The following is a 21,643-nucleotide window of genomic DNA, read 5'->3' on the forward strand; positions in this document are numbered from 1 at the left end:
TTTCCCACCCCTCCCCTTTGTCAACCACAAGTCTGTTCTCTATGTCTGTGAGTCAGGTTTTTTTGTAGATATGTTTATTTGTCGTATTTTAGATTTCACATGTAAGTGATATCATATGGTATTTGTTTTTCTCTTTCTGACCTACTTCACTTAGTGTGATAATCTTTAGGTCCATCCATGTTGCTGCAAATGGCATTATTTTATAATTATTTTAATGGCTGAGTAATATTCCGCTGTATATATGTACCATATCTTCTTTACCGATTCATCTGTCAATGGACATTTACATTGCTTCCATGTCTTGGCTATTGTAAATAGTGCTACTATGAACATAGGGGTGCATGTATCTTTTCGAATTATAGTTTTGTCTGGGTATATGCCCAGGAGTGGGATTGCTGGATCATATGGCAACTCTATTTTTAGTTTTTTGAGGAGGCTCCATACCCTTTTCCATAGTGGCTGGACCAACTTACATTCCCACCAACAGTGTAGGAGAGTTCCCTTTTCTCCACACCCTCTCCAGCATTTATTATTTGTAGACTTTTTAACGATGGCCGTTCTGACCAGTGTGAGGTGGTACCTCACTGTAGTTCTGATTTGCATTTCTCTAGTAATTAGCGATGATGGGCATCTTTGCATGTGCCTATTGGCCATCTGTATGTCTTCTTTGGAGATTCTTTGGAGAAATCTCTATTTACGTCTTCTGCCCATTTTTCGATTGGGTTGTTTGTTTTTTTTGTTACTGCTAAACAGTAGGAGCTGTTTGTATATTTTGGAAATTAGGCCCTTGTCAGTCGCATCGCTTGCAAATATTTTCTCCCAGTCTGTAGGTTTAAACACAACTTTTACATGCACTGGGAAATCAAAAAATTCATGTGACTTGCTTTATTGTAATACTTGCTTTATTGTGGTGGTCTGGAACCAAACTTGTAATATCTCCGAGGCGTGCCTGCACATGTGTGTGTGTGTGTGAGATGAGCCTCATTCTTTTCCATAGCTGCATAGTATTCCCTAGTGTGCATGCAACCAGTCCCCTGTTCTGGATATTTGTCCCATATACAAGCTTTGTGCATCTATCCAAATATTTCTATAGGATAAGTTCTTTGAAATCGCAGTCCTAAAGTATGTATATATAAAATTTGGCCTCCACAAAAGAAGCTGTACTAATCAGTAACAGACATGAAAATGCCTGTTTCTCCACATTCTCATTAACACCGTGTAGTCTCAGTTTTGTTTTTAAGTTTTAATTAATCTGGTAAGTGAAAAATCTCCTCCTGTGGTTCTAATTTTCATTTCCCTGATTGCCAGTGAAATTGAGAATCTTTTCCTATGTTCATTGGCCTTTTTGTGTTTCTCTTGGTGTAAATTACCTCTTGATATCTCGCCCATTTTTCTATCAGGTAATTTATCTTCTTCTTAGTTATATTGATTTATAAGTTGCTTATTACATATATTTTGGACACCGTGTTTCCTCCTAAGTCTGTAAATTGTCCTTTTTAAACCTTTGTGTATATCCTTCCGTGAACTGATTTTTTTTCCCTTTTTCAATAACCTTTTTTTTTTTAAATTTATTTTTGGCTGTGTTGGGTCTTCGCTGCTGCATGCAGGCTTTCTCTAGTCGCGGCAAGCAGGGGCCACTCTTCATTGCAGTGCGCAGGCTTCACATTGCGGTGGCTTCTCTTGTTGTGGAGCACAGGCTCCAGGCGCATGGGCTTCAGTAGTTGTGGCATGCGGGCTCAGTAGTTGTGGCTTGCGGGCTCTAGAGCACAGGCTCAGTAGTTGTGGCTCACGGGCTCAGTTGCTCCGCGGCATGTGGGATCTTCCCGGACCAGGGCTCGAACCCGTGTCCCCTGCATTGGCAGGAGGATTCTTAACCACTGAGCCACCAGGGAAGTCCCTTCAATAAACTTTTAATTTCAGAATAGATTTAGATTCACAGAAAAGGTACATGGATAGTACAGAGAGTTGATTGTAATTGAATCTTTCTATCTTGAAAAGGAAGGCCTTCCCCACCCCAAGAGCATAAAAATATTGTGTTCTATTTTCTTTCACTACTTACATAACTTTGTTTCTCTTGGCTCTTAATCCCATCTGGAATCTATTTTTTGTAGGTATGAGACAGAGATCTAACTTGATTTTTTCCACCCCCAAAGAGCCAGTGACCCAACACCAATTTTTTTCTGTCGTAGTAATCCATCATTTCCCAACAGATTTGAAACTACCTGTGCCATATCCTAAATTTATGACATCGTTCGTCTGTTAGCCAAACTGTGATATCAGGAATCAGTGTCTTTCCGAGGGTATCTTTTTTATAGCTCCAGGGCCCTCGGTAGATGCTCCTTAAATGCTCATAGTGAGTATAATGGAACGGCCTCACCTGCTTTCAGACAGACACACCAACTAGGGTAAAACCTCCTGCCGAGACCCATTGCTGGGAAAGAGGGCTCGTCATAGGGATGGATGGTATGTATTCAGTTACTTAGAAATTTTATTTCTTTTTCTAAATAGATAAAGCACTCAGAACAAAATTCAAAAGGCACCAAGGAGTACCTCTTGAACACCTGCCCCTCCCCCTCCCCCGTGCCTGTACCACCCAGCCTTGTCCCCATTTCTCATCTGTGCTTATGGCTTGTCCTCCCCGCCCTTCTGTCCACTTCGGCGTAGGTTTTGGCAGCTGTTCCAAACTGGATCGGAAAGAGCTCCTAATTCTTTTTCACAGCTGCACCGTATTCACTGTGCTCTTTAGTTAGCCGCGCCCTCCACAGCGTCCCCGTGGTGGTGGCCTTGTTCTCCCCTCGCTGGCGGCTGCCCCACTGGGCTCAGTGCCCAGACTGACCCCGGGAAGGAGGGCGTGTTGTTGGACGATGGGCTGCCACTTTCTTCGTCTGCCTGCCTGCCGACTGGTTAAGCACAGAGCGAGAACCCCCGCCAACACAGGTGTGATGCCCCCTCCCCACCTGGTTGACCAAGACTTCAAGGGATGCGCTGTAAGGCAGAGTTGAGCGTAACCGTGAGAAATGAAAGTACAGACTAGAGCGAAGCACCTGAAATGGGGCCGATGGGAAGGGGGGGCTCTTGGAGGAAAGTCTGTCTTGGGACTGTGCCCCTCTGGGGTGGCTCCCGGAGCTGCTGGGCAGAGCGCATGTCCGCGCAGGCCTCGGCGGCAGTTCCCACGGGCCCCGTCGGGAGGGAGCTGCCGCTGAAAGCCGACGTTCCCAGGCTCGGGACCCTCCTTCACCACCTGCGAAAGTTTATTAAATGTCCCACGGGTGCTGCCACCGTGGCCCTGGAAGTAGAGGGGAAGTGACACCAGCTTAAGCAGATTCCTGGTCACGAGGGAGGAGCAGGCAGCCCTGGGAGAAAGCAGCCTTCAGAGTCACCAGGTGTTTGCCCCAGGGACGAGAGTAGTGACAGGTGCGGGCGCACCAGAGCTCCGCGGAGCCCTCCTCGCTTCCCTCTGGGTTCCACGCTGCCGCCCCGGGTGGGCAGAGGGTCCGTGCAAGGCCCCGGACAGGTTCACCTTCTCCCAGCCCATCAGCCTCTCCCAGCTTCGTTTCCTGGGTCCCTCGCTCCACTGTTAACTCCCTTCCTGCGTGTTCTTCAGATCTGCCCACCCTGAAAATGGCCACGTGGTGTGGTGCTACCACATTCCCTGGTTCCCCCCCTCGGCCCCTGACCCCTTCAGGCTGCCCAGGAGCTGCCCTGAGTTGCCAGCCAGCCTCCTGGGGGCCCTCAGCAGATTCCAGGCTCCACCAGGCTTCCTGCTGGAGACACCTCTGCCCTCCCAGCAAACAGCGGGGCCCCTTCTCTCTCCACAGGATGACTGACTGCTGCCCCCCGCACACACACCCAGTGGACCCACAGCTCTCACCCCCACCTTTCCTCCTGGTCCCTCCTCCACAATCAGGATCTCAACAGTCCTGCCTTTTCCAGACCTTCCTTCTGCATCATCCTTGCTCGTCCTTATACCTTGAGCTTTTTATTCTCTACTGGCTCTTTCTGTCAGCAAAGAAATGTGCTCTGTGTGTCTCCTACCTTCGGACGGCAGTTCCATCTCCACCCACTCCTCCCTGCAGCTCCTGCTGCCGTCCACACTCTCCACCCCCAGCTCTCTCCTTCTCCTTGTCCGAACCCTGCCCACCCTGGACACGGGGGTTCTTCAGAGCTCAGAGTGTCTCAGAGGGAGTTCTCACCTGAGAAAAGAGACATTCGGGCCTCTGGAGGTGGACAAGTCCAGAACATTCTAGAAGGAGTCCACCAAGACCCCAGACCCTCAAGATTTCAGAAGGGTTCAAAATCTGGAGGAACAAGAGGCAAGAGGAAAGTCATGTCCAGGGGTCAAGGGACCATGGCTGGAGCTGGGAGGACGGCCGAGGGTCCCCATGGAGCCAGGAGCACGCAGGGTGATGGCTGAGCAGAAGCTCGCTCCCCTTTATGAGAGGCTGTGAGGGGGGGCAGTGGGAGTGGAGGCGCCACCCCAGTCTACCTAAAGCGCTCTGTCACCAGTGACCTAATGGCCTGTCCTCGTGCGCAAGCTTCCCATTTTCGCCTTGGCTGGCTGCACGGTGTGGTTTTCCTGGTACCCTCCCCTCCTCAGGCCCCTCCCCCTAAGGCGCCATCCTCGGTGGCCCCCCCGCTGCTCCCTGAGCCTTGGTTGGCCTCAGGGTCCTGCCCCAGCCCCTCCTCTCTGGTCCCTTGGCATAGCCTCAGGGGGCTTTCTGGGCGGGGCTCTGTGGGGCTCTGTCCACACTGCCCCCTTGCAGGACTCGGGCGCCTCTCCCCAGCTGCTGGGAGCGTCGAGCTGCCTCTGCGGGAGGTTGGCTGGGCCCCTTCCTTGGGAGCAGCCCGGGGCTGGGGGTATAAAGGGCTGCCGCTGCCTCAACCCTGCATGTCTCTGAGAGGCGGGGACCCTGCCGGCTCCAGAGCCCCTTGCGGGGTCGGCTGAGGGCTTTGCGGAGACTGCATCGCAGCCTGGCTTGCCCCCTGGCCCAGACCTGCTTCCTTCACCCCCCGATAGGAGCGATGCCAAGAGCACCCTTATACCCCACTCCTGCCATAAATTCCATGCACGCTCATCTCCGTTTCAGAGTCCAGCTCCTTGGGACTCCACCCAGGACCCCATCTCAGCCACTTGCATGGCTTCAACGCCAACTTCGCGCCAGGGGCTCCCGAGTCAATACCTCTGGCCAGACTTTTCTGCTCAGCACCAGATCCGAGTGGGAAGTATTTCAAATTCAGCACATGTGAAACAGAAGTCACTGTCTTCCAAGGGGGACCACCTCCTCCTGTCTTCCATGGCCCTGTGATGGCATCTGCCCATGGCCTGAAGCCTGGGGTGTCTGTGGGCACCTTCTGTCCCTTCAGGCGTCCCCATCTCCCACGACAGTTACCTCTCCACATCACCCTCCGGTGCCACAGCGGCTCAGGCTCTCAGGACAGCACCACTGGACGTCTGCCAGGGAACCAGAGCTGGCTCCTTCCAGGCTCTCTCCCGTGTGACCCATCCCCACTCTGTCCAGCGGTGGCCTCTTCCTTCTAATGCACATCTGTCCCTGTCACTCCTCTGCTTAAAATCCTTCAGGCTTCTATGCTCAGGATGAAATTCAAACAGCCCAGCCTGGTGTACGAGGGCTTTCGTGCCTACTTTCCCAAGCCTGCCTTCTCCCCGCCACGTCCCCTCACAGGCTTCCACCCTCCAGCCATATCCTGAAAATGTGCGGCTACCCGAACCCATGATGAGCATTTGTCTTGAACTTTTCAATATCCGTTCCCTCTTCCTAGAGAAGCCTCTTTCCCTGTCTTCTTCCTCCTCTTTGCCTGGTTGACATTTCCTCACCCCCCAAGACTAGGCTGAGATGAGGCATCTCCTCTTCAGAGAAACCTCCGGATGCAGAGCCCTGGTTGTTGGTGCCCCTTGCTGACCCCTTGGGCTGTGAGCGTCGTGAGGACAAGAGCTGTGACTTTGCTCGCCGGGTCCTTGGACCCTGGCACGGAGGAGGGGCTTGGGGAGCGTGCTTGTGGAGTGCTTGCTTCTGGAGGGCAGATTTCAAAAAGAGTAGAGAGAGTGAGAGCTTTTTAGTAGCAGATTCCAAAAAGAAAAATGGTTCAGGGGGGCTAGAGAGATCCTGCAATAAAACTTTGAACATGGTTTGCAAATGGACCCAATGATGAAAAATGCAGGAAGTATCTAGAGGTGCAGGGGCTGCACTCAGAGCTCATGCATGATCTCTGATCTTGAAAGATATGGAAGAGGGAAAGAAAGGGACATGAGCAAGGCAAATGGAGAAATAGCACAGACCAGTGACAGTATTGGTGGGAAAAGCTAAGGCCCGTAGAAAGGGCTTCTGTGTAATTTTTGCTTTTTTTTTTTTTTTTTTTCTTTTGGCCACACCACGAGGCATGTGGGATCTTAGTTCCCCGACCAGGGATGGAACCGATGCTCCCTGCAGTGGAAGCGTGGAGTCCTAACCACTGGACTGCCAGGGAAGTCCCCTGTGTAGTTATTTTTAAATTTATTTATTTATTTATTTATTTTATTTTGGCTGTGTTGGGTCTTCGTTTCTGCGCGAGGGCTTTCTCTAGTTGCGGCAAGCGGGGGCCACTCTTCATCGCGGTGCGCGGGCCTCATTATCGTGGCCTCTCTTGTTGCGGAGCACAGGCTCCAGACGCGCAGGCTCAGTAGTTGTGGCTCATGGGCTCAGTTGCTCCGCGGCATGTGGGATCTTCCCAGACCAGGGCTCGAACCCGTGTCCCCTGCATTAGCAGGCAGATTCTCAACCACTGCGCCACCAGGGAAGCCCCCCTTGTGTAGTTATTTTTGAAGTGAGGAGTGCTGTTCTGGGCTGATGAGGAAACGTTAACACGGATGAAGAGAGAACAATACCATGTAATTCCTATTTTGCTTCTGTCTTCCTTGTTGAGGAGCATAATTTTTCATCTGGACTCAAATATTGATCAAAGGGGATTGCAGCCTAAGATATCGGGGGAGACAGAATGACAGCATCCAGCTGTGTGAAATGAGTTGAGGTCCCCTCCAGCAAAAGGATGTCTCAAGTCTGTCCTGGGCGACGTGCAGGTGGGGCGCCCTCACTCTGCAGAGACCTCCGGTGGGTGGGAGGGTGCGAGAGGTCCCGGGGCATGGCGAGGGAGGGTGCAGAAGGTGCTTTCTTCACTCAGTGCCGCGGGCTTGATGTGTCCCTCAACAGAACTCCCCAGGGGATAGCGTGTGAGCATATACATAGACAAGGAAGCACCGCTTTCTAGGATTCCTAAGAATAAATCATATCAGACTAGCCTCATTTCGTTTTTGACAGACTAACCAGAAGAGTACTCTGGAGAGGGCTGTCTGGGTTTTGTAGGGCCTTTGACGGAAATGATCGTCGTATCTTGTGACAACATAAAGAAACGTGGGCTGAGCGATGTCAAATTAGATGGGCTCGTCATCCAAAAGTGCTGCTAGCCGTCAGAATTGGCCTGGAGGGAAGGCCCAGGCGGCCACCCAGAGTTCCGTCTTCACTGACAGGTTGGCCAGCGCAGACCATGGGTCTTGGACGAGGCCATTAATAGAACAATGGTCAGGTTCACACATAACATGAATGTGACTGACAGCAAATTGAAGATCCTGGAACATCTCAGCAGACCATAATGATGGGCTGAGTGGGAAAGTGAGACCCAGCTGCACAATTAAGAACAGGATCTGGGAGATGGGATTTGACAGCGAGATGTGTGAACTAACTTTGGGCCCAATCTGTCAACGGCGTCGCATCTCGAGGCTGCCCCTAGAATGAGTGTCAGCCTCAGCTCTGAGCGCCTCACTTGATGGGAATGTCAGCAACGCTGAGGAACTTCATAAGAAGCAACCCAGAATGGCAACAGGATTCCAAAGGTTAGAAAAGAGTAGCTGTTGCACCGGGGAAGGGGTAGCCATGGGAAGTTCGGTGACTTCCTTCAAGTACGCGAAGGCCCTAGTTAAACGGACGGATATGTGGGTACCAGGACATGAGACGGGGTGACTTTTAAGGTATTTTAAGCGTAGTGGTCTGTGGGTTTCCTCATAATACCAGAAAGAGAGAGAGGGAGGGAGGAAGGGAGATAGGAGGATGGAAGTTGGGTTGTGATTGTCCACATGAACTTTATTTACTAAGCGGTAGTAACCTTTTTATTTGGTTGTACTATGCATGCAGGAGAGGACACATCAGAGGTGGACACTGTACACTTTGCCAAGCGTCTGTGCAACCACCGCTGCCTCACAGGCCAGAACGTCACCTGCTTGCTCCCCAGAAGGCCCCTGGGCCGCCCCCCCGCCAGGCATTCCCTCTGCAAAGAAAACCGCTTCCCCAACTTCCATTCCGTAGGTGTGTGGTGCCCGGTTTTGAACATGGGTGCCGGTGGGACCGGTAGATGGCTTCTTCACGTTGCCTGGTGGGACCCCACCATGTGGATCTGAGGCTGTCTGAATCCCACCGTCTCTTCCTGTCTGCACTGTGTGTGCCCACACTTGTGAGTGTCCCAGCAGGTGTGGGGATGACCGGGCAGACGGCCGAAGAGTTTACCCTGACCTCTGAGCCCAGGTCCTTGTCCTTCCTGCCCAGGTGGCACATGCTCACGTGCAAGATAGGAGACTCCAGGGAAGGAGTGAGGGGCGGGTGGCATGAGAGGCGGTCGTGATGCCTGAGAGGCGGCATGGACAGCCCGGGAGCGGCGAGCCGGGCAGACGCCCTGGGGCAGGGTGTTGGGCGGCATTTCCACGGCGGAACAGGCCGCTGCAGTTGCTTCCTGAGCTGCCCTAGAGACATGGAAAAGGCCGTTCACGCCTTTGGCCAGATGCCTGGTGGCCTCTTACGGTAGTTCAACCTCAGCAGAGCCTAGTTCCCCTCCAGGGGGGCTGCGGTGACCTGTGTGGTTGTCCTGACACCCTAATGGCCCGAGCTGGCAGGCACCTTTGCGGTCCTCAGAGCACCCACAGGCTGCCCCTTGCAGGGGCTGGAGGCTGGAGGCTGGGGAGTAGAGCGCCTGCGCTCCACTTCCCGGCTCTGCTGTTGGTTTGGAAAAGTCATTTCCCAATTTCCCAGCGCCTTAGGCCCTCTGAGTGCTGATCTGGTGTCCTGGTCTTACAGCGGCCTGTCAGGGTGGCGGGGCAGGACTGAGGCAGAGGCCTGGCCTGGTGTGATTTCAGAGGGCTGGAGCCTGTTGCCTTACATGACACTGGCTGGCGTGGCTCCAGTGGCTTCTGCATCCTCCTGTGTTCGCCTGGTTTGAGTTCCGGGGAGGCCTCGCCGGGTGGCGTTGGGCAGCTTCTGGGGGAGGACGGCCCGGGGCCAACCTCAGCCGGGCCACGGGTCCCCCTGCTCGCCCCCTGCACAGTGTGGGTGGTGTTTGGGGTGAGTCTTTGCTCTTTCCCCTCTGTAGAGTGAGTTCTCAGTGTGGAATTAAAAAGTGGTCCTGTTCCCTCTCCCTGTGTCCCAGTGGGAACTGAGAGGGCAGGGGACTGTGTGTAGAAGGCAGGGAGGGCCGTCAGGATGAAAGGCAGTGGGCAGGCGGGGAGCGCACCGCCCTCAGATGTGGGTTTCTTTTCATCCATTCACCCCCCCGGGGCTCCTTCTGATGCTTGTCTTCTATTTCTTTCTGGACAGCAGCTCTGTCCTGACCCACCCGGCCCACCTCTTCCCTTCTGGAACCACCCCCGGCTCTGCTTTGCCGGCCTGCCAGCACCCCACCCCCGGGTCGGCCCCTCCCCACCCGCTGCGGGTAACAGCGCTCCCCAAGGCCCGGGTTTGGATTAATGAAGCCCAGATGCTGGACTGGGGACTCCGGCTGCAAGTTCTCGCGCTGGAGCAGCAGCTTGGCGCGGAGGGCCCGTCTACCCCCCCCCCCGCCCCCCACCGCCCCGTGCTCCTGGCCCAGCTGCTGCTGGGGCTCCCGGGGAACAGCTGGAGAGCAGGTTCTGGCGGCCGGTGCTGGGCGGGCGCCGCGGCGGGAGCCCAGGGAGAGACGCGGCTGGGGCTCCGGGTGAGGGGTCTGGTGTGGGGGGCGCCGGATGAGGGCTCCCATGTTCTGTCCCATGACGCAGTCCAGATGGGGCTGCCTCTCCCCAGGACTCGGAGGGTGGGTGGGAAAGCTGGGGCGCTCTGCAGAAAGGGAACCGGGGTCACCAGTCCAGAATGGAAGGGGATGGCCGGCCCCTCCCAGGGTGGCCAGATAAAATACAAAGATCGCATAGGAGAAACTCACGCTAAAAAAAAATTGTTCTTTATCTATAGGAAGTTCATATTTAACTGGCATCCTATATTTTTATTGGCTAAGTCAGGCAATCCTTACCACCCCACAGCTGAACTTCTTCTTTAAGTAATAGTTTTATTGGACTGCAACATACGAACAGAACACAGACCATAAGTGTGTGCTCAGTGGGTTTCCACAAGTCGAACACATGTAAAACCAGCACCCAGATCAAGAAATGAGGGAGTTCCCCGGTGGTCCAGTGGTTAGGACGCAGCGCTTTCACTGCCAGGGCCCAGGTTCAGTGCCTGGTTGGTGAACTAAGGTTCCCGCGAGCCACATGGTGCGGCCGAATGAAAAGAAAAAAAAGAAGAAGAAATGAGACGTGAGCAGAGTCTGCCCGCCACCCCACCCCTGCCAAGTATCCCCGTTTTTGTACTTAATGTAAGTGAAATCATACACATGTATTCTGTTGGAACTGGCTTCTTTCACACAGCCCTGTGAGGCTCACCCGTGCTGCCGGATGGAGTCGTGGCTCATCCACATTCGTTCCGCGTTGGCTTGAGATGGGTGGGTGGAGCCCAGCCCCTCTGTCCATTCTAGTGGCGGATCGGTGCTGCTCGTCCGCCTCTCTTTTCTCGTACGTCGTTCGTGTGTGCCCGGGAGTAGGACTGCTGGGCCGTGGGGCGGGCACACGAACATCCTTATCTTTAGTAGGTCTCGCCAGGCAGTTGGCCAACGTAGGTGTACGCGTTCATGTCCCCGCCAGCTGTGTGGGAGCGTCTCCCCTCTTTCCCATGTTTGCCCTTCTAGTATGTGATGCTGCTGCCTGATGTTGCTTTTTTCCCTTTTTTTTTAATCAAGAGCCTCTTGCCTTGTTGATTCCTCTGATTTTCTTGAATAAGAAGATCAACAAGGCCCCTGCTTCAAGTACCACCTACCCTCCTGGCTTGGAGGAGGCCATTCCCACCTCCGTTCCCCACCAACTGGGAGCCCCCCCTGCACCCACGTGAGGTCACGGTGGCCGCAGGCCCTGGGGAAGTTGCAAGGGCGCCTTCAGCACTGCTCAGGCGGGGCTCAGTCCTGCTTACCCCAGGTACTTCCTTAGGGAAACATCATTTCCGAGGGCTGCCTGTCCCCAATGTCCTGTCCTTCGTTTCCCCGTGAGGTCGTCCCAAGGATGGGGATAGGGGCGCCCGTGGGGACCCTCCAGCAGTGTTGTTACCAGAGGGCATTTCTCCTCTACGGAGCCGCTTCCAGCCCACGTGTTCCTTCAGTTTCCGCCGGCTTCAGGACTTCTCCTTAGCTTCCCCTGGTGCTGGCTTTCCGTGGGAAATCGGGACCGTGGGCCACATCTGAGTCCATGCCAGGGGCTGCCTTCTGCTGTCCACGGGGGCAAAAAGTGTGTGAAGCCTCGAGGAAGGTGTAACCCTCCACCCCTTCTCCCATCGCCCCTCTCCAGCCTCTCCTGGCCACTGCCACCCCTAGCCCTGTCCTCTAGTCTCTACTTCCCTCCTCTCTTCTTTTTACTCACTCCAGCCCTCAAGGACCCATGAAAATCAGAGCCCCAAACATTAGCGTCTGAAATCCCCATTAGAGGTCTTCACTCCTGAAGAGTGGAGACACCAGCTCCATCCTGAGTGAATCAGTTAGGACTGTTTGGTGCTAGACTTAGGAGCCCAGCTCAGACTGACTGAAGAAGCCAAAGGGACTTTATCGGCTGAGCTGACCAACCCACTGACCGCATGGGTCCGGGGGCCGGAGGCTTCAGGCAGGGCGGGCTCTGGGTGTTGTCAGGGCTCTACCTCTGCTTGCTTCATCCTCCAGGCTGCCCCACAAAGAGGCAGGATGGCCACCAGTGACGGGGGGTCACCTCCCACCTGATCAGTGGTCCTGCTGGAAAGGCACACGCTCTACTGGTAGCTCCAGCCAAGACCCCGAGGCCACCTCTCAGTGGCTCAAACACAGGGACTGATGGGCCAGGCCTGGCTCACGTGCCCACCCTGGGAGCCGGGATTTGGGCCGGGTGTGGTGGGTGAGGGTTTCTCCAAAGGAAAGTCACGGGATGCTGGCTGAAAAAAAAACAAAAAACAAAACTTGGCCTCACCAAGCCCCGGTCACCTGCCTTCCACCACCCTACATGGGCTGAAAGATCATAATGCTGCAAAGGAAGGAGAAGGCAACGGTCTGTGCAAAAGAGGTTGAACAGTCCCTATCTCTGTGTAGCACAAATATATAGAGGAGAAAAGTAAGATGATAAATACTACTATGCTAGCCTCTGAAGTTACCACTTTTTTTTTTTTTTTTTTTTTTGTGGCTGTGTTGGGTCTTCGTTTCTGTGCGAGGGCTTTCTCTAGTTGCGGCAAGCGGGGGCCACTCTTCATCGCAGTGCGCGGGCCTCTCACTATCACGGCCTCTCTTGTTGCGGAGCACAGGCTCCAGACGCGCAGGCTCAGTAGTTGTGGCACGCGGGCCTAGTTGCTCCGCGGCATGTGGGATCTTCCCAGACCAGGGCTTGAACCCGTGTCCCTTGCATTGGCAGGCAGATTCTCAACCACTGCGCCACCAGGGAAGCCTCACCACTTTTTTTAAAAAATAATTTTTTCTTTTTGCTTATTTTTAAACTTTCGCATCTTGCATGTTTTATTACTTCTAAAATAAATAATAAATGCTATAAACCAAAGGAGAAAGCCAAAGTTCCCCACGTGGCTCTCCCCTGTTCACATCTCAGTGTGTGTCCTGCCCCTCCCTGCGCCCACCCTGGGGACTTCAATCCCCCCGCCCCGGCCCAGGGTGGTACATCCCCTCAGTCTCTCTCGCCCCTTCTCTCACAGGCAGCTTCGACGCCAGCTCAGCCTCGTGATCATTGCCCGGCTGCTGGACCAGCAAGAGACGCTCCCTCTCTGGCAAGAGAAGGCCCAGGTGAGTCTCTGCCTCAGCATCCGCTGGGGAAGCCTGGCCGGCTCCTCCCGCTGCTTTTCCCAAAGGTTGGGAGCCTCAGGCCGGCGGAGTCAAGGTGAGTGGAATTTTCTGCTCACATTCTTGCATTCGACGGTTACTTTTTGCATGCCTACTGTGTGCTCGGCACTGAGGATAGAGCAGTCAGCTGGGAGCAGGTATTACTTTTTCAAAAATTGTGGTAAAATATACATAACATAAAAGTTACCATTTTAACTTTTTTTTTACCATCTTAACAATTCTAAGGGCAGAGTTCTAACCGTTTTGAAGTGTGCAGTTCCACAGTCTTGCGCAACCACTGCCACCATCTACCTCCAGAACTTTTTCACCCTCCCAGACAGAAACTCTGCACCCGCTGAACACTAACTCCCATTCCCTCTTCCCCAGCCCTTGCTTATATAACTTTTTATAGGTGGAAAAACAATAAAGGTGAAAACGAACACTACTAAATTAGCCCTGCTCGCTCCCAGTGACCCTTCTGCCCCATGTCAGGCATTCTTGGGGCAGCAGGGGAGGAAGTGCCTTCTTTCCTCCACCCTCTGCTCTCCAAAAAGCTCCAACTGCAACCTCCTTGCAGCTCAGAGAGCAGTAGTTCAGGGGCCCTGGGGGCAGCATGGGTCACAGCCAGCCCAAGGGCGGGTGGCAGAGGGGTTGAGAATGCTCTCACCGGCCTCCCCCCGCCCCAAGGGCCTCCCTGGAACCCCAGAAGAGCTGCCGGGTGCAGCTGAGCCGTCTTGCAGCACGAGACAGGCAAGGCAGTCCCGGCGAAAGGCTGCGTCTCTAGTCACTGGAGGTGCACCAGGCAAGCCCGCGGCCAGAGTGCTGAGAGAATGTTCTGGACCCTCCTGGGGCGGGTGGACCATATATGGCTGAGTCTAAGGGGCCGCGATCGCAGGACGGGAGCTCAGAAAGGTGACCGCTTGGCTTGGCTCATCCAAGCAGGCCCGGCCTGGCTTTGCCCCGCTGCCCCTCTGCCTTCCATGCTTTCCCCAAGACTTAGGACGGCGTGAGCGTCTTCTCACCCCAGTTCCGGCTGAAGTGTCACCTTCTCCAGGAGGCGTTTGCTGACCACCCAATCCAAAAAGTGCCCTGGCACCATCACACTCTTTGAAAGTATTTGTGGTGCTCACCTCCTGATATTTTTTCTTTGTTCAGGGTCTGTGTACACACACACACACACACACACACAGCATCCGCAGCTCCTTGAGTACAGGGACCAAACGGTTCCTGCTCACCACTGCCCGTCAGCTCCTAGCACAGTACCTGACACACACACGACCTCAGCACACACGTGTGGCCTGAAGGAACCCGAGGCTGAGCTCCCGGGTGTGCAAAGGAAGGTTCCCCAGGCAGAGACCTTGGGAGGGCAGGAGGGGAGGGTGGCCTGCTCAGGGGTCACTTCGCAGGGGAGGGTGGCCTGCTGAGGGGTCACTTCACAAAGGTGAGAGCCTGATGACAGAACATCTCTGCGAGAAAGAGAACAGAGGAGCCAAACAGGGGCGGGGCAGGCAGAGATGCAGCAGCGAGGACAAGACAGAGTGATCCCAGGAGGCTCCGGCCGGGGGTGGGGCAGCCTGGTAGAGAGGCTTTGGCGTTGACCCGAGTGCGGCCACCGAGCTCCTTGGAGAACCAAACACGTGTCAGCAGAGCGGAGGTGAGAGGCCAGAGTGTTGAGATCAGGAAAGGCAAGACTGGCTGCACGTGGTGGGTGGGAGTAGCCACCGTCCGTCCGGCAGCACTTGGCAGCGATCAGGAAAACACAGGCTGGCTCGAGCATGAGGGTCAGTTCAAGGCTTGGGGTTTTGTTTTGATTTGTTTTTTATTAGCCAGAGCCTACGCAGGGGAGAGTGCGGGGAGCGTGATGAGGGCCAGAGAGTGGCGAGGGGAGTGGCGCGGGGGAAGAGCTGGGTGGTCTGCCCTGGCGGGGACCTGGAGGGGAGGCGAGTGAGCGGGGCTGGTGGGGGAGGAGGGCCGGGGGGATGCCTCCCCCAGGGAGAGCTGGCCTGGGAGCTCCCAGCCTGTCTGGGGCGAGTCCAGCCCTGCCCCTGTGGGTCCCAGCTCCAGGGCTGTCCCACCACACCTGTCACCCACCTGCCCGCGTGCCCGCCGTGCGTTCGTGAGACCCCAGCCGAGCGCCTCCTGTGTGCCAGGCTCTGCACCAGGAGACGACCTCGGAGGAGAGGGTGTGAGCGAGGCAGGCCGAAGGCCCGGTGACTAACTCTGCCCGGGGGCAGCGAAATGGCTTCCAGAGCCGTCCTGAGCCAGGTCTCGAAGGGTGCGTCAGTGCTCGTGCCGCAGGAAGGAGCGGGGCGGCAGGCGGGCCGAGCGGCCCAGGCAAAGCTGCGCCAGACCCGCGGCGGCTCGAGGGGCGGACGGGCGGCTCGGGCCTGCCCGCTGTCCTCCTGATGTGCTTCCCCGTCCCCACTGCAAGCCCGCGGCTGCTGCACGGCCTCCTGCCAGGTCTCTGGGCCGCAGGCGCTCCCCTTTCCCGTCCGGCCTGCCAGGCGGCTCCTTAGGAGACACGCCTTCAGAGGGCCACCTTGGCCCTGCAGCCGCCCACGTCAAGCCCCCACGCCCCGCTTCCCCACTCCTCCTCGACCACGTGGCTGCCAGGGCTGCCTGGGCCCTCCTCGCGGGCCAGCCCAGCCACCCTCGGCACGTGGCTTTGCGCCTGGGGCACTTCTTCCTTTCCACCCGTCACATCCCAACCGAAGTGGTGGCTCTAAGGTGCTGCAGAGCACGGCTGAGCCCCGGTGCGGTACCGATGGGGAAACGGAGGCAGGCATGGTTAGGAGACTTCTCAGGGTCACGCAGTGGGAAAGCCGTGGAGCCAGGATTCAAACCCAGGTGCCCTGACTGCAGAGTCCGTGCCTGGGACCCCTGCAGCGTGCCGTCTCTGCTTCTCCAGCCCCTTCCTTGGATCCTGTTGCGGTGACAGCCTGGACCACACGTGCTGCTTCACCTGAGGTGCCCGGCTGGTCCCTTGAGCTTTGGTCCTGGCTGGCAGATAGGAGGACAAGGGCCGACCTTTCCTTCATCCATGCATAAGTGCTTGATAAACCTTAGCAATTGATTCACCGTGAAGGGGACTTCAGTGGTTGAGAATTGGCTCGTAGAAGGAGAGGATCTGGGGTGAGTGTCCAGGCAGGGGGTTCTCAGGGCACTGCTGGGCAGGAGGAGTCCCCGATGCCTGGATTGCTTGGTTCTCCATCTCGGGCTGCAGCCTGAGGCCCCAGGAGCAGGAGCAGGTGCTGAAGAACTGAATTTGAGGGACAGGACTTCTGTAGGTGGTCGGGATGCAACGACCCCACGGCTTGCATCTTCCAGGAGAGTCTCAGGGTCAAACTGCTTCCTTCCTGTTGTTCCTGCGAATCATGGGAATATCCCAGAAACAGCAGGGTTTTGGCCCCAGGCACCAGTGTGCTCCAGACACGGCTCAGGGCACTGAAGATACAGCCCTGAACAGCATTCAGTCTCCTTCCCTCATGAAACTCAGCGGGAGACAGACACAGGCACCAAGAGAGAAGTAAATCTTTGGCATTCCAGATGGTGATAAGTGCTATGGAGAAAAATAATGCCAGATAAAGAGGAGGGGGAGTGTTGGGGGGATGCTGTTTTATAGGGGTGAACAGAGAAGGGGACATTTGAGCACCAACCTAAAGGAGTCACGCAGGTTTCTTGGGGAAAAGCATTCCGGGCAGAGGGAACAGCCAGTGCAAAGGCACTGGGGCAGGCAAAGGCCTCTTAGGTTGGAGGCAAAAGGAGAGGCCGGTGTGGCTGAAGCAGAGGGCTGAGGGTGGAGTAGGAGGAGCTGAGGTCAGAGAGGTAAGTGGGGACTCAGGTGGGGGCTTGACTTTCATGCCAAAGTGGAGAGCCACTGGAAGGTTTTGATAAGAGGAGGGACATAATCTGATTTATAAAATTTTTTACAATTACACTGGCTGCTGTGTTGAGACTAGACTGTTGCGGGTGGAAGGAAGCAATTGCAGTAATCCTGGCAACAGCTGATGGTGGTTTGGCCTGGGGAAATGGCGGCGCACGCAGGTGGCGAGCAGTGGTGAGATTCTAGGTGTATTTCCCAAGTACAGCCAGCGGGATGCGGAATGGGAGAGAAAGGAGGCGAGGAGGCCTCCAAGACCTATGCAGCTGGCAGGATGGAGAAGCCCTTTACCGAGACCGAGACAGGCGAGACACAGGTGTAACAGGTTTGGCGAGAAATCGGGAGTTCGTTTCTTATCCCAGGCCACCTCTTACAACACAGCAAGCCTGCTTTGTCAAGCCATGCCTTCCAGTTTGGAGTTTGGAAAACACGGGCTTCGAATGGCCAGAATCAAGGGAGGCAAAGTCTTGCATCTACTATGGAAAGGCCAGCTGCAGACCTGACCTGCCATTCATTCATTTGTTCATTTAACAAATGCTTATTAAGCATATACAGTAGTCCCTGCTATCCGCGGGGGATACAGTCCAAGATATCTAGTGGGTGCCTGAAATGGTGGATAGTACTGAAACCTATATATGCTATGTTTTTTTCCTATACATACCTACCAATGATAAAGTTTAATTTATAAATTAGGCACAGTAAAAAATTAATAACAATAACTAATAATGAAATAGAACAATTATAACAATATACTGCAATAAAAGCTGTGTGAGTGTGGTCTCTCCCCATCAGAATATCTTATTGTATAAATTTGATGCCTTTTTCATCATAACTAAGCCCTTATCACGCACTGTGACCGTAACTTTTACATTTTGAGATGCAGTAGCAAAAACCAGCATGGGTTTCTTTTTCCTTCTTCACAATTTCACGGATAGGAGATTTGTTCTCACTGTAGATCTTAGCAACCTCAGCACATGATTTTTCTCCGTTCCTTCTAAAGTCAAGAACTCTCACCTTGTCACTTAGAGGAAGCGCTTTAAGCCTTCTCTCTGGCACATCCTAATCACCAGCATCACTGCCCTTGTGCGTTGGGACCTTTATTAAGTAAAATAAGGGTCACTTGAGCACAAGAACACAAGCACTGCAATACTGCGCCAGTCAATCTGGTAACTGAGACGACCACCAGGTGACTAACGGGGTAGGATCCGCTGGGCACAGGGACATTCACAGCCAGGGAGGAACGGAGCAGGACTGCGCGAGATTTCATCACGCTACTCAGAAGGGTGCGCGCGATTGAAAACTTACAAACTGTTTATTTCTGGAATTTTCCACTTCATATTTTCGGATCTCGGTCGACCACGGGTATCTGAAACCGTGGAAAGTGAAACTTCGGATAAGGGGGCGCAACTGTGCCATGTGCCACGTGCTGTGCAAGGCTCTGCAGTGACCAAAACTGCCCTCACGGAGCTTACGTTCTAGTGAGGGGCAGGGGACAGATAATAATAAACGTAACAAACAAGAAAATTACATAGCATGTCAGAAGGTGATAAGTGCTTGGGAAACAAAAGTCGTGCAGGGAAGGGGATTAGCAAGAGCAGGTGCTTGCTGCTGGGTAGATGGGTGGGCGGGCGCCTCACTGGGAAGGTGGGCCCGGAGGAAGGCTGGAAAGCAGAGGGGGCAGCTGTGCAGTGTCCGGTCAGAAGGCCCAGGCAGGGCACAGGCTCCAGGGAACAAGAGGGGCCACCCGGGGCCTCGCAGACATTTAAGATGCTGGCCTTCTCCGCTGGGCCAATAGAAGCAGCTGCCAGGGTCTGAGCACAGGAGGGACCGCTGTGTGGACAGTTGCCTCGCTGGAACTGTCTGCTGCCTCTTGCCGGACAAACCGACAAGGCCAGCGGAGGCCTGCCTTTTTGGGTGATCATTTGCTTCTTGCCTGGGGATGTCTGTCCTAACAGGCTGAGTGTTTGCAGAGACGGCTCCCAGCAGTGGGGGTAAAGTGGGGAGGCATGCTGGTCAGAGCCTGGCCCTGCTGGGACCCACGCAGCCCAAATAAGTCCTGACCGCGGAGAAGGGTGTGTCTCCCGGGGAGGGGATGACTGCGGCTGCCAGAGCTGGGAACAAAAGAGAAAAAGCAATCAGAAGGCAGCAGCTTGCTGTGCTGAGCAGAGCGAAGCTGTTTTCACGGAGTGAGAGGAAAACCGTGGGAGCAGCCAGCCGCTGCTGTGTGCTCCCCGGCCCAGCCCGGCCCGCCCAGGGCTCCTGGCAGGGAGGGTCCCAGCTGGGGCGGGGCTGCCTGCCGAAGGGCTGCTTCTGGGGGCGTGGGCTGCAGAGCCCGCTCCTGTGCTTGCACAGCTGTGAGCCCGGAGCAGGCGGGGCTGTTTTGGAAACTATCACCAGACTTGGAAGGCCTGAGCGAGGCAGCACAGCTCTGGTTTTGGTGAAGCTCCAGATGGTGCCTCTCTTCGCCCAGAACCTTCCCCCCTCTGTCTCCCTGCCTCCTGCCCTCCTTCTCTGCGATCAGACGCTAGGCCAAGAAGCCCTGGCCCCCTTCCAGGAGCCGAGGCCCCGGGCCTAACTCCTAGCCCTCACTCAGCCCAGCTGCTCTTGTGGGCTTTCTAAGCCTGTGGCTGGCGGAGGTGCTGAGCAGGTGCCTGTGGGCGAGTCAGGGGAAGAAGCCAGGTGTGCCAGACAGGGCTGGGCTCGGGCAGGGAGCTGGCCCCGGGCAGGGAGCTGGCCCAGAGGCTTAGCCCTCACCCTTTGGGCCAGCCTCCACCTGCTACATCTAAAGACATGGTGCCTCTGTGAACTCCCCTGGCCCAGCTCTTTCCTTCTGCATCCTCCCTCCCCAGGGTTACAGGTGGCCTCAGAGGGGCCCAGGGCTCAGAGACTGACCCCCGGCCGTGAGTTAGCTCTGGGGCAGCTGGTGGTCCTTGCTGGGGCTCAGCCGAGGCTGCCCAAACCAGGTGCAGGGGCTGGGTGGGAAGGAGTGGCTGGATGCAGACACCTGGACTGAGGCAGGCCACGTGCCCCCATTTGTTCAGAGATGGGGGGTAGGGCAGCTAGCAGATTGAGTGATATAATACATTAACCAAAGGGCAATGTGTGCACCTCGCGGGGAATCCCATTCCAACAAAACAACTGCATAAGGACATTTTTGAGACAATCAGAGAAAAGTGAACACAGGTGTTTGATCGTGCAAGGAATTCTTGGTAATTTTGTTGGGCAAGAGAATGATGTGATTATGTTGGGGAAAAACTCCTTATCCTTTTCTGTTTGAAGCTCTTTGTGGGTAAAATGATACGGTGTTTGGATTTGCTTTGAAATTCTCTGGAAGGAAAAAAGGCGGAGGGGGCCTGCGGGTGATGAGTGCAGTCATCATTCACGTTCACACAGATGGGTATGGAGGTAGTTCTCAACCTCTCTTCTTTCAGGAGTGTTGAAAACGCCCGTGGTAACAAGTTAAATGACAAGAGAGGACCAGCGGGCCTGAGCAGCAGCTCAGGGTGGGAAGGTCTTGTCTGGTGGCAGAGGAGACCCTCTTCTGGTCTTGGTTCTTCTAAGCCCTGAGTGTCTGCTCAGTCCCGGGATGTGGGTTGAGTCCTCCTCGTTCACTTGTCTAAAGGATGCATGCCCTGTGAGCGTGAGAGCCTCTTCTCCCGGGAAGAAGGGGTGTGTTTGTCCCCATTTCACAGATGGGGACAGGCTCCGAGAGGCCACACGGCTCCCAAGGGAAAAGGTGCCCCCAGGTCGTGGAGCCAATGGTCTGGCTCCAGAGCCTAGGCTCTGACCCATGCCTGCCAGCCGGGGTGTCCCGGCCATGCGTCCCCAAAGTGCCCCAAGCACTCGTGAGTTATGGCCCCCCCTTCTCTCCCCAGCTGTCCTCGCTCAGCCATCTCCTGAGCCTCATGAGGCCATCAACCCTGGGGCAGTACCTGGGCCCTGAGACCATGCCGCCCGGCCAGGAGCAGCAGCCAAAGGCCAGTGCCCAGCTAGACTACAAGGTGAGCACCCAGCCCCTGCCCACCTCCTCCAAGGCGCCACCCCAGGGTAGCAGGGAAGCCTGGGCTGTCCACAGGGCGCAGCCTGGGGGCCTTTAAGGCTGCCAGTCCTGAAAGCCCGGGGCCTCGGAGCAGAGCCCAGCCAGCTACTCCCGCCCGTCTCCACAGAGCCTGTGCCCCTCAAGGAGGCGCAGTGGGCACGGGCGTGCAGGCTGTGAGTTTCGCTGTGTCCTTTGCGGCCTGGCGTGGCTTTGTCAGCTGCGTTAGAGAGGACGCAGGAGATGAAGTGCTGGCGAGGGGAGTGGCGTGGGAAGGGAGTGCCCTAAAGGAGAAGCACAGGGAATGTTCAGATGCAAGAGGCCCCTTGTTTGCTGCTAGTGGAGCTGGGTCCAGCTCCCTGTTCCTATTCCCTGTGGTCCTCACTGAGGCCGAGTCCTTGGCCTTCCCCCAGTTCTTCCTAATTGACTTTCCAGACGTCGCCCAGCTTTCCTGAAAGCTATGCTTTGGCGGGAGTCAGGGGCAACAAGGTGCCCCAGAGCCTGCCGGTTGTGGGGCTTGGAATGGTCAGGCCTGTGGCCCCTGGGGTGAATGT

At 55.4% G+C, this 21,643-nt stretch overlaps 1 protein-coding gene across 1 annotated transcript in view; it reads left to right on the forward strand.

The window, feature by feature from the left end:
- FAM178B (family with sequence similarity 178 member B) overlaps positions 1-21,643 on the forward strand; it is a 98,232-nt gene that overhangs the window by 60,946 nt on the left and 15,643 nt on the right. Inside the window, 2 exon segments of the mRNA XM_059943479.1 lie at positions 13,050-13,137; positions 20,929-21,054. Of these exon segments, the coding sequence (XP_059799462.1) occupies positions 13,050-13,137; positions 20,929-21,054 (214 nt within the window).

Source organism: Balaenoptera ricei, chromosome 13 (assembly GCF_028023285.1).
Source record: "Balaenoptera ricei isolate mBalRic1 chromosome 13, mBalRic1.hap2, whole genome shotgun sequence".
Lineage (NCBI taxonomy): Eukaryota > Metazoa > Chordata > Mammalia > Artiodactyla > Balaenopteridae > Balaenoptera > Balaenoptera ricei.